Raw genomic sequence first — 13,474 nt, 5'->3', positions numbered from 1 at the left:
TTATAGATTATGCATTAAAAAATTATTTAAAAATTAATATTTTATTATGAAAGTTATTACAGAGCAATATATTAAAAAGTATTCTTGAGTATGTTTGATTTTTCATAATCTTGATGCTTCAAATAAAGTCTTGGAAAAAGTACCTGCCAAATAAGATAGAGTTATGAGAAAAACATAAGATAAAAAATAAAATCATATTTTAGTAGACTTTTTATTAAGTCTACGTAAAGTTATTGTTTAGTAGACTTTAGTTGAAGTCTACACTAATGGAAAATTTTCATATTTAAAAGTGTGCATTTAGAAAATTTGAAAATACTTTGTTCTGGAAAATATTTCAAAAATGGTTTTTTGTCATCCTTGTAACAAAGCAAAAAGATAATGTATGAATCTATAAATTTAGTTCATTATAAACACAAAATATCTTATAATGAATATATGGAAAGCTTACATTTTTGGGAAGATGATTTGAAAATATTGGAAGAGAATACCTGCAAAATAAAATAAAATTTTAAAAAATAAGATAAAAATTAAAATCATATTTGAGTAAACTTCTAATGAAATTTGCTTAAAATTCAAGGCTAGTAGACTTCATTTGAAGTCTACCAGCCGTAAGTTTTAAGTAGATTTCAAATGAAGTCTACTCTATAAAAAAAAATAGATCTGAAAAATAATACATTAAAAATATGAAATAAGTTTAAATCTAAAAAACTTTTAAAAATATGATTTAATAGACAAAATAGTTATAAATTAAAGACATATTAATATGAATTTTAATATGTAACTTTATTTGAATATAAATACTAGAACACATATTTTAAATCTATAGATGTAAACCTTACATTTCTAGGAGGAGAAGAGAACAACTATGGAAGAAAATACCTGCAAAATAAGATAAAATTATTAAAAAACATAGAAAAAAAATTAAAGTCATATTTTTGTAGACTTCCAATGAAGTCTGCTTAAACTTTATGGTTTAGTAAACTTCATATGAAGTCTGCAAGCTTTAGTAAACTTCTTTAGAAGTCTACACTGTCTGATAATTTTCAGATCTGAAAAAATCTATATATTTTGAAATGTGAAAATAATTTTAAATCTGAAAATACTTTACATAATATAATTTATAAGGTAAACTAGTAGCAAATTAATGTAGAGAGCTTGATCTATAAATTTATTTGAATATAAACATGTAAATACATATTTAAAATCTATTAATCTAAAACTTACATTTTTAGAGGAGATGATGAAATCCATGAGTGATAATACCTACAAAAAAAGATAATATTGTGAGAAATAAACATAAAATACACATTTAAAATCTATAGATCTAAAACTTACATTTTTTAAAGGAGAAGATGAAAACCATGAATCATAATATCTAAAATGACAAGATAATATTGTGAGAAAGACTTGAGAAAATTTTAGAGAGAAAGAAGATAATGAGAGAGATTTAGAAACAATTGAGAGAATTTTAGAGAGAAGAGAGAAAGTTTTAGAGAGAAGGGAGAGAGTTTTAAGAACTTGTGCAGCCACTTTAGAGAGAGATTGAATAAATTTTGTTTATATAGGGAGACAAAAATGTAACTAGGTTAAAATTTACGATACTGTAGACTTCGTTTGAAGTCTACTAAAATTAAAATTTTGGAGTAGATCTTACTATAACATAGTAGACCTTTTTGGAAGTCTACTATAATAATTTAATTATTGTTGTTTATTCTTTATTATTTTAATAATTTTAATATATGATTTATTAAATTTATTTCTTTATTTTTTAATAGTTATAGTATATGATTTCACTTTTTTATTCTTAAGGAACTTAACTTAGTTTAAATATAATGATTTTTTGTAAAACAAATTGAAAAATATAGACTGAAAAAGACGTCTTCAGATAAATAGACTTTATTGTAGGTCTACGAAACCCTAAACCACAAATATCAAACCCTAAATGTTTTGCTTGATAATCAAAAAGTCTCATTTATACAAAATATAAACTACTAAACATTAATATGCAGATTTAAGTTAATAAAACAAAAAAAAAAAAAAAATCTAAAATCTAACCCTATGAAATCAACTACTAAAAGACATAACATGTTAGAACCTTTTGTTTCTAAACTATGAACATAGTCTAGCACATGATAACCAAATTAGTATATATTCTTCAAAATTGTTCGATTATATGAAATTTTAATTTATTTACTTCATATTATCCATTATATTGATGATTAATTAAAAATATCACAATAATTATTTTTATACATTTTCAAAATTAAATTAGTAGACCAAATTAGAGTGTAGACTACAAAACAAGTCTATAAAGTAGACTTCGTAGGAAGTCTATATATATGTAGACTTCTTTTATTACGTGTAGACTTCCAAAGGATAGAAACGTAAAATACATTTATGTTTTTTGTTTGGTCATAAGGGTGAAATAGTACTTTCACTACTCCTTTAGGTTGGTTTTGCATTTGACTGAAAGTGGGGTACACTTTTACATTTGACTTGAATATTTGGGTTGGTTTTAGCAAATGTCCCTTTAAATGAAGCTAAAAATTGACCATTAGATTGCATAAGGGAGCAATCTCTACTTTTAGATTTGATTTTTATTTTCCTATAAAAAAAATGCGGACATCAATGAAGACAAAAAAGTTGGTTTGCTATTAATTATATATATATAGATTCTATGATAAACTCTACTCTAAATTTTCCAAAATAGAAAGAAATGATATGATTTGACCCCAAAAAAAGGAAGAAATGATATGTTATCTTTTTCGTTCATGCATTTGTTTGTTTCTCCATTTGTTGGCTAGATTTGGTTCATGCATTAGTTGACCAACAACAAAAGGGACAACAAAAGGGTGTACGTATATATATGTTAGGGTTTGTGTTAGAAGATAAGGAATAGAACAAACAACTACAAACAAGGGACAACAAAAGGGTGTACGCAACTTCTGACATCTTATGGCCAGAAAAAGAAAAAGATCCGGTGATGGTATCAACACACCTCTGGATCTAACCGTAGAGATCCTCCACAGACTTCCAGCAAAGTCCCTCGCGAGGACCCGATGCGTCTCTAAGCAATGGAGAACTATTATCGACGACTACATAGTCAAAAACTCCGTCGTGACTCGGTCTTTGAGTCAACCCTCGCCTGATGCTCCACACTTCATATTGGATACTTTGTTAGACTGTGGTGTGGTCTTCTCGTACACTTACTCTCGTCAAATTAGAAGCGAAAGAAACCAAATCGTAGAGAAAATGTTTGCCATGACCGCAACAGCGAGAGAGTTTCAATACGTTCGCGGCTTGATCGGGTTTTGGTCATGTACTCGTGGTCAGTTCACGTTGCACAACCCTACCACAAGGCGTTCTGTTCCCTTACCCGATACAGGTATACCCCCAAGGCGGTTCTACTTATTCGGGTACGACCCGATGAGGAATCAGTACAAAGTAGCGTGCATAGCAAGGCCAACAAGTGAGCCGGAGCAGTCTTATAAAGTTTTCACGTTGGGAGATCTCGGAAAGGAGTGGAGGAATATCAAATGCTGCATCGAACGTCACAGTCCATTCGGAACTGCAGTTTGCATCGGAGGGACAATCTATTACACAGCAAAGGCGGAGAATCAGAGAAATGTTATCATTAGCTTCAATGTTGTGTCTGAGAAGTTTAGTCATGTATTTCAGGTTCCGGAAAAATTAAATGTAAGGTATGGAAAATCATCTCTTGTAGACTACCAAGGGAAGTTAGGATGCATATGTTACAACTACCTCAACAATGAGGATATGGATGTGTGGGTTATGGAGAATGCGGAGAAGCAAGAGTGGTCGAAGATTACACACATGGCTGTGCTTCAAGGAATACCAAGATCTATGTGCAGATTTGGTGTGACACATCCTGGTGGTGAAATCGTTATAGTCCCTTATTTTTATTATTACTTAGGGTCAGAGGGTTATTACTATAATCCAAACATAAATAGTCGTAGAAGTTTTGTAATCCAGTCACCAAGGTTAGGAGGCACTGATCTCGTTAGGATCTGGCCTGTCACGGATCCTGTTGAGAATATTATGTCTTTGATGTAATTCCTTGCTTCGGTTGAAATTTTTTCAATATTAATAATATCATTGTGGTCGAGTTATAATGACTGAAACACAAGTTAAATATAATTCCTCTATTGAGGGAATGAGGGTATGTAGTCGGGTTCTTTTTTTCACGTTAATAAGGTTATCTAATGATGATCGGAATAGAACAGAAGTAGAGTCATAAATAACATAGAAGATAAAATATTGTCTTATTAGTAATAAACTATCTTTTGTTCGTTATAAACTCTATGGTTTGCATTCTTGTTTATTAATTGTGTTAGCATTATTTATTGAATAATGTTTAAACAAGATGATATAGGAAAATGCGAAATTGTTGGGGAAAATAGTTATGTTCTTTTTTTATTTGCATTATTGTTCATTTCTTTGGTATTAGGAAAAGCAGTCATAGTTGGGTAGAGCTGTAAACTGGGCGAGCCCATGTCCATTAGCCCATATCTATTTGTCCATTCATTGTTTGTGGACAGCAAAGTGATCATGTCCATTAAGAACCATGTCCATTAAAGACCATACCCACTAACACCCATATTTTTATGGGCTGCCATGGGGTCCATAATGACCATATAAGAAAATTTTAAATTTTAATTTATAAGCATACAATTATATATAAAAGTTCATAAAATTAAAATTCATCCATAAATTCAAAAGTACAACAATACATAAGTTCATAAATACAACAATTACGGTTTTGGTGGGAAAAATTGATTTTGCAGTTTTGGCGGAAAAACTCGATTTTGCAGTTTTGACGGAAAAACTCGATTTTGCAGTTTTGACGGAAAAACTCGATTTTTCAGTTTTGGCGGAAAAAACTCATTTTTGCGGTTTTGGCGGAAAACTCGATTTTTTGATTTTGGCAGAGAAACTCGATTTTTCGGTTTTGCCATGGGGTCTATAATGACCATATAAGAAAATTTTAATTTATAAGCATACAATTACATATACAAGTTCATAAAATTAAAATTCATCCATAAATTCATAAGTACAATAATACATAAGTTCATAAGTACAACAATTTCGGTTTTGGCGAGAAAAATCGATTTTGCGGTTTTGGCAGAAAAACTCGATTTTCCGGTTTTAGCGGAAAAATTCGATTTTGCGTTTTGAAGAAAAACTCGATTTTCTGGTTCTGACGGGAAAATTTGATATTAAAATTTAAGCGAAAAAATCGATTTTACGAGTTTAGCGGAAAAACTTAAATTTTATAAACCTTAGGTTTTGTGACCATTGGACAGTCCACGTCCATAAAGCCCAAAATCAATAAAGACCATTTTCTTAATGGTCTTCCACATTTTGTCCAATGAAAACTAATGGGAAAAATGGGTTTGTCCATATTAAGCCCGTTTGTATATGGACATGGACAACCATTGGACGGCCCGCCCATTTGACACCTCTATAGTTGGGATCTTAGCCAGTGGCGGATCTAGATCAAGAATTGATCAGGGGCAAAACTATGGTCCAAGACTTGAAGACCATGGAAGAATCAGCTAGACATTGGTCTAAGGCACAACTTAATGGACTGAAATGGACTCAAGAAGGGTCTAATGGAATGAAAGGTGATCTAATAGGCTCCATGAAATTTTAGACCGAGAGAAGATAAAATCCTTTATAGAGTGTGGAGCAACAATAACTGATTATGAAATGTTATATATGGACAAACGTGTTTGGACAGAAAATGGACATGGTCAGGGCGCTCCGGTATGATCGAGAAATGAGATAGCCGAACCCGAAATGAGCAAGAAATGAGTGTGAAATGGATGATGAATGTCCGGATCTGGAAATGGACCAACAATAACACTTTTATCAACTAAATGAGCTTGGGGAACGATCTGGTTGGATCAGAATGACAATGGGGCGGACCTAATAAGGACTTGCTCGAACAAGGGGCTTATCAACCCATGAAGACAAAAGATCCACAACCATGGCTCAACTCTTGGCCGAATTTGTTTTAATTGTATATAATTTATTTTATTAATGTGTACACCACTTAGGATTAGATTTGTATTCTTAAACCAACTAAAAAATAGAATTAGGGTTTTGTTTTCACTAATCACGTTGATGTAGGATTAGGGTTTCAGTTTTTTTGAGCTTAAACTAAAGTGTACCCACAACCTGAATCAAGCAATAAACTATTTCCAGTCAAAATTCCTCCTTTGGAGAAACGTTACCTTTGTTCAGCCTTGAACATTACCTTCACATTAAAGAGAGTGATCTCTCATGAACCATCCATGGCATAACTAAGCAGGGTGATCATGTGTCATAAGAGTAGCATATCGTTCTGAGAGCATCCCATAGCTCTATGGTGAAGTTCACAATCCATCCAAGATTGATAGTATCCTCTTGATCCCTTCACCCACGCCTACTCAAGTGTTCCAGGGAAAGAAGCCTAAGCCCTTTCTCAAAAAAAAAAAAAAAAGCCTATCAAAGGTGGCACAAAATGGTATCAGAGCCACTTGAAGGTTAGGGTTTGTATTCTTATTCTTGTTTCAGAAAAAATAATCTATCTATCTATCTATCTTAAACACTTTCTTCTCTGTCTATATTTTGTAAGACAAACCAAGACATCGTTTGAATGGAAATAGAAAGAAAATAAAGTTCAGAAGAAACGAGAACAGAGATCAAACGATCCAAAAAGAAAAACAAAGAAAATGCGTAGGAGAAATCGGGTTAGGACAGGTCAATCGGTTTGACACCAAAAATCCTTCGGTCTACCTATCTTCTTTCTGTTTTGGGTTAGGATTTCTAGATCTAAAGTGATTGGAATCTTGCTCAAGGCTAGACTCTCAAGGAAGAACAATAAAACTTGAGTAACTACTTACAAACCGAGAGAAAGAGAGTTATTTTCTGTAATCAGTTTGTTTAAGTATTTTTCAGGTAGCAAGATATATGGATCAGACAGGAGGAGACGTCGTGAGAAGGAATTAGTCTATAGCCATTTTAACTCAGTGACAAAAGTAGCTCTAGAAAGAAGAGTAAAATCTTTAAGAAAAGGAGATGCAAATGCTTTTGATGAGTTTGATTGTTTGCAGGAATGACCACGACCATGATGGTTGTTGGAGAGGAGAAGAGATCAGACTAGGTCTGCCAGAAAGGAACTAAAGGCTTATTATGTTAATATTTGCATTAATTAATATTTACTATGATTATCTAATTGATGTTAGAAAAAATATTTTAATTTAATATCTCAATATATTATGCCTACTCCATTTATGTCTACCACTACATTTAATTACACGAACCAAAAAATTGTTAAACAAAAAAAAAAAATTGTAAAACACATCAATTATCCTCTCAATCCTTCGTCTATCATATTTCACGTTGTATAATAAACGCAACAAATTAAATCGGCCACTACAATTAATAACACAAACCACTTATTCTTTGCATGCCCATACAAAGTTATACGCTTTGGCTCCGTGTTGCTGGGAACCTCTTTGGAACAGATCGAGATCCTGACTGGGACTGGGATAACACCATGACTTGTCTTCTTATGAGCACCTACGACAGGCTTACGTTTATTCTCTTTAGGCTTGTACTGAAGGTTACGATATTACATTTGGGGCGGGTGAACTGACAGAAAGCATAATAACATCTCAAAGCCGGTTGATCATATTGCTAGGATGGTGGACACAGCGGTTCGAAATTGTATCACCTCCACTGGTTACTAACTGCGACCAAAGCTGCAAGGTTTGATGAGAAGATGGTTTGAAACTCATTTCGCTTAACGTTTTGTCTCTACCTTATTATTTGCACTATAAATATTTACTTTGTACATATATATTTTTGGGGTGATCAATAAATTTGAATTTCATCAAAAAATAGTATTATATGTTTGTCAAAAATATAAATTAAAAATAGAGTATTATATGCTTTTAAAAAAAGTGTTACTTACATGAAATATTCTCTCAGCTCTCTATATGTCATTCATGTTAATAAAGAGACACCGGTACATAACCGATTGCACTTTTAAAATAGTAATGGACTAGGTGATTATCTGTGCATGTGCGCGGGATCAAATATATATTCTAATAATTGTTGAATACTGACATTGATCGTTCAACCATATTTATATCGCGTCATATAAGCCCACAAATGTATAGACTATAGAGTCATAGAACTTTAATTTAAAGTCGCGAGTGATGTCAAAAAAACTGTTGAGTATCGGACCAGGTTTGTTGATGTTTTGTTTTACGTAAAGCCGTATTAATTTACGTTGGGCTTACATAACAAAGCGGTACTCAGTCTGCTCTCTGCCGAAAAATACTACTATCAAAAAGAGAACATCAAAAGTATCGACGAAAAGAGAAAAGGAGATTAAGTTATCGATCGGTTGAGTTATTTCGATTGTGTCTACACATGTAATTTCAGTTTTGAGTCTTTAAATCTTTGTCTTTTTGATCTATTATTTGTTTACTCACGTTTGTTTTTTTTATCTGTTTTAATTTTATGTATGCATTCTCGAAACACATGAGCTTCAATTGATTCTCCAAGTGTGATAGTTGCAACAAAGACTGATTGGACTTATTTAAATAACTTCAATGTCGGATACATATAAAAAAAGAAAAGTTTTGAAGAACATCGACAACAACACATATCACATGTTAGTATTCAAATCAAAATTGAACTTTGTTATAGAATAATAAATGGAGAATGTGTCAAATATGACTCAAAAGTTGATTTTAAATGCAAAAGTATACACAAACTTGAATCAAATGTAAAGGTAACCCCAAAAGTCTTGTGAAATTACAACCATCCCCTTATGACCGAACAAAAAAAGAATTTATTTTACGAATATAACCCCATAAATTCTTATGAGATTTTGTAAGTCTTCTGAAGTTTTGTAAGTCTTGAAGACTTCCGGTAAGTCTTCTCATATAATAGATCTTAAAGGTAATTTATAAATTTTGTAAAAAATATTTTGATCGGAAAAGAATTGAAATCATGTAATTGTAAACAGTTGTAAGTGATATAAATTAAGATATAATAAAATTGAATTGTTTTCAACATAGATGAGTGGAAGTAGTGAGTCATGATATTCCTTGGTTTAGAGTTTGGCAACATATATTGTAGTATTGTATGTATTCTTAGGGTTAGATTTTGGAAGCTTAAGATTTATTTTAAAAAAGTTGATCTATATGTATTTAGTTTTGTGTATATTTTAAACACTTTTTGAGTTGTATTTAAGTTTTATAAATTATTTGTTTCTATTTAGTTAATTATTTGAGTTCATGCTATATGTAGGGTCAAGACGACTTCCAAAAAGTCTTCTTCTTGTGTTTTTTACATTAGAATACTTTATGGAAGTCTTCTGAGTTAAAAATATTGAAGTGTTCTTATTCCCGCTAAAAATATTTTAGTTTCCCGCCTAAACATTAAATTAATTTATTTTGTCAAAAAAATATTAAACTAAAAATATAAAACTAAAAAACTAAAGTTTCTTTTCGACCCGAGATAAAAATCTTTGTCTCATAAACTTTTTTTGTTCTCTCTCTCTCTCTCCCTCGTCGTCTTCCGTGTTAGCCGTCTATCGAAAAATATAAACTAAAAAACTAAAACTCAAAACCCTAGTTTCTTTTCGACCCCAGAAAAAAATCTCTGTCTCATAAAATTTTTTTGTTCTCTCTCTATCTCCCTCTTCGTCTTCCGTGTAAGTCGTCTATCGAATGACTTACATGTAAGTCGTCCGGATGAAATTAAATATTTAAGTTTTATTTTTCAATTACAAATAGTAACCCGAAACGACTTACATGAAAGTCATCTAAAAAATTAAATATTGAAGTTTTATTTTTTCTTGGATGACTTCTGTGTAAGTCGTTTAAGAAAAGTTAAATTTCTAACACAATCCGGTCAAATGCAAAACTAACCTTTTTTATCTTAGATGACTTACAAGGAAGTCTTCTCTGGTGTTTTCGATATTTTTTTGAAACAAATAAAACAGGAAGACTTTCAGAGAAGTCGGCTCAAAAAGACACACATAAAGTCAATTGCAAAACCAACTTCTTCATTGACTAGAAGACTTCCGTGCAGAAGTCTTAACGTAAAGAAGACTTAACGTAAGTCTTATGACAGACAGATCTGGAAAAAAATGATTTTGTACCTTAAATTAGTGAGATAACTTCCTTAGCACATAGAAGCCTTCTCCACGCACCCAGAACCTCAAACGAAAGCGACCCACCAAGAATCGTTAGCTTGAATGGCTCTACGAACTTTAAAAAAAATTAGAATCAAAATCTTGAGTTTTTTGGATGAATATAGAGAGAAAGTCAAAGAGATGTTGTTTTTAGTTCATAAGAAATGAGATAGAAGAAGATAAAATCGATTTTTAGGTGCATTAAAAGCTTCAAATTAGTTGTTCATTGTGGTTGGTGTATTGATGGTAATGACAATATTTTTAAATACTTGATGAAGATGAGGATGATAGAGTAAAATACTCATTTTCGAAAAGAAAAAAATAATGACATTTTCGTGAACAATCCGAACTTTTGGAGTGAATAGGGCAAGTCAAAATTCCAAAAACAAATATGAGTTAGTTTTGTGTTTGAGTTTGAATTTTGAATCATATTTTCAAAAATCCCATAATAATTTTTGGAATATGTTTAAGTTTTTTTTTTGGTAAAATATGTTTAAGTTATAGCCGAGTAAGTTAGATCTAGTAAATATATGTTATTTGGCTTAAAAGTCATCAAATTCTAAAACAAAATCCTTAAATTAGAACATGTGGATGACAAGATATAAAAAAAAAGTTCATTAAAAATAATTTAAATAACAAAAGCATTATAAAACATATATATGGTATTAGAAAGAAACAAATTGTAGGTGAATGATCAACTATTTTGGAACCAAGTAAAAAGCTTGTGATTAAAATCATGTCATCATATAATATAAAAGGGATTAGTAATAACTACTTCCTCTATTTCAAATTAGTTATCATTTTAAAATTTTGCACACAAATTATGAAACTAATTAAATATTCAAATTTGCCATTGTTTGACCATTAATTAAATCATACTTGGGCATTCCCGGAAAATCTAGGGGGTTCAAAGGTGCAAGTTTTTGGATTTGTTCAGGATCGATTTATTGGTTCAAAGGTACAATTAATTACACATCACATTTATGATTTTAAGATTTTATAAATGATTTAATTAATGGTCAAACATTCTCCAAATAAATTTTCATAATTTGGAGAATGAACAAAAACATTCTCCAAATAAATTTTGAATATTTAATTAGTAATGTAATCGATCACATTAATCTGAATATTTAACCAATCACATTAATCTAAAAAACATTCTTCAAATAAATTTTGTGTAATCGAAGATGGAACAATGTGGTATTTTTCTTGTAATTTATTATTAAATTATGTATTTCTATTTATAATTTTATATTTTAGTGTAAGATTTTATTAATAAATATTGCTGTAATATTTTTATATATCTGATAGTCATTTATAATTACGGATTTATTTTAATTATGAAAAATATAAGGACTATAGTGTACAATACAAATAATTTTGAAGTTAACTTTGAAATTTTGCTTTTGGACAAGAATATCTTGGAACTTCAAATATAGAGTTTTGGAAACTTCAAAGTAGAGTTTGGACATGCTCTTAGAGGCAAAAAGATAAATTAATTAAAAAGTTGCATTGGAATCATAAAATAACATTTATTTTGCAACCAATTTTTTTATGGTATAACGATACTAAATTTAAAAGAAACAATTCCTTAAAAATACACTAACTAATTTCCAGTTGCTAATAAAATATACAAACTATTTTAGATCCTTATTTAATACACGAACAAAATTTTTTATCTATTAAATACATAAACTTTTGAAATTTACAGATTTTACACATCACTTTAAACGACGTCAACTCTGTTTAACAGAAATAATGACGGCATTAATGTTTAATTAAACATATGGTTAAATTATGAAAGAAACATTCCTTAAAAATATACGAACTCATTTTTATTCTCTCATAAAATACACAAACTATTTTGGATCTCAGTTTAATGCACAAATTAATTTTCATATCCTATTACATACACAATTTTTTTGTAATTTTCAGATTTTACATATCGATTTAAACGACGCCAACTATGTTTAACATAAGTGAAATTGATATTAGTTTTCACTTAAAAATCCTTTAAAATCGTCCCAGATATATTATACTGTTAGTTTTCTTCTCTGTTATGTTTTCATAGTGTAAGTTAACCTTGACTGACTCATTATCACTGCAGTCAAAAGAAAGAAGGGAAGAATCAAAAATGCATAACACTAAACTAATTCCAAAATCATAAACTCGTTTGAACATTACCTCGTTTTTTCGTCTTTTTCACAACACTGAAATCGACTCCACTTCAAAGTGATTTAAGTGAAATCAAAGTAAAGAAGAAGAAGAATAAGAGAAGTTAGAACAAATTAGGGAACTCATACTGAAAATAAATTGAATTAGAATTGAAATAAAATTTAATTAGAAGTCAATCGATTTGAGAGTTTTTTGCTGAGGGGTGAGTTTGTTTTTCATAGTTTAAATATGTGTTTAATTAAACACTAATGTGGTCTTCACTCATGTTAAACATAGTTAACATTGTCTACATCAATGTATAAAATCTGTAAATTTCAAAAGGTTTTGTATTTAAAGGATACGAAAATTAGTTCGTGTATTAAACGGAGTTCCAAAATAGTTTGTATATTTTATGAGCAAATGAAAATTAATTCGTGCATTTTTAAGGAATTTTCCTTTCACTGTTTAACCATGTATTTAGTTAAACAGAGTTGACGTCGTCTAAAGCAAAGTGTAAAATCTACGAATTTCAAAAGTTTGTATATTTAATATGCAACAAAAATTAGATCGTGTATTAAACGAAAATTCAAAATAGTTTGTATATTTTATTAGCAAATATAAATTAGTCAATGTATTTTTAAGAAATTTTCAATTTGAAAAAGATGATTGAAAATAATATATAATAATTAAATTTTGCTTCGATTTGAAGACTATATTTCTTGAATGTCACGATCAAATAATATTTGAAAATATAACTCCTAACAAACATTAAACAATTATTTTTGAAATAATTTGTTAACCCGATTATGATTTATTATTATGTATAGTGTTTATACCAAAAGAAAACTATCAACTCATCTCAAATTTTGAAATTCGATAAATGTATTTCTGCACAAAGCAGAAAACAAAGAAAAAATAAAAATTGATGACAGTTAAAGTTGTTAACTGATTTCTTATATAGTCCATTTACAAGCCCATCAAAGTTCATATTGATTACAAATATTCCATTCAACAGTGTTTGCAATTTACCAAAAACACCCTTCGCACGTCTCGAGATCTCACCGTAAACGAGGTGTATTTTCGGAAAACACATTGAAACAC

At 30.2% G+C, this 13,474-nt stretch overlaps 1 protein-coding gene across 1 annotated transcript; it reads left to right on the top strand.

Annotated features, from left to right (window-relative positions):
• Positions 1–2,955: 2,955 nt before the first annotated feature.
• LOC125595463 (putative F-box protein At1g32420) lies at positions 2,956–4,074 on the top strand. Its single transcript, XM_048771243.1, has one exon. The coding sequence runs from the start codon at positions 2,956–2,958 to the stop codon at positions 4,072–4,074; it is 1,119 nt and encodes a 372-aa protein (XP_048627200.1).
• Positions 4,075–13,474: the final 9,400 nt, after the last annotated feature.

Source organism: Brassica napus, unplaced genomic scaffold (genome assembly GCF_020379485.1).
Source record: "Brassica napus cultivar Da-Ae unplaced genomic scaffold, Da-Ae ScsIHWf_1071;HRSCAF=1524, whole genome shotgun sequence".
NCBI classification, from domain to species: domain Eukaryota; kingdom Viridiplantae; phylum Streptophyta; class Magnoliopsida; order Brassicales; family Brassicaceae; genus Brassica; species Brassica napus.
Note: the sequence above shows the minus strand (reverse complement) of the source record. Positions and strands in the feature narration are given on the sequence as shown.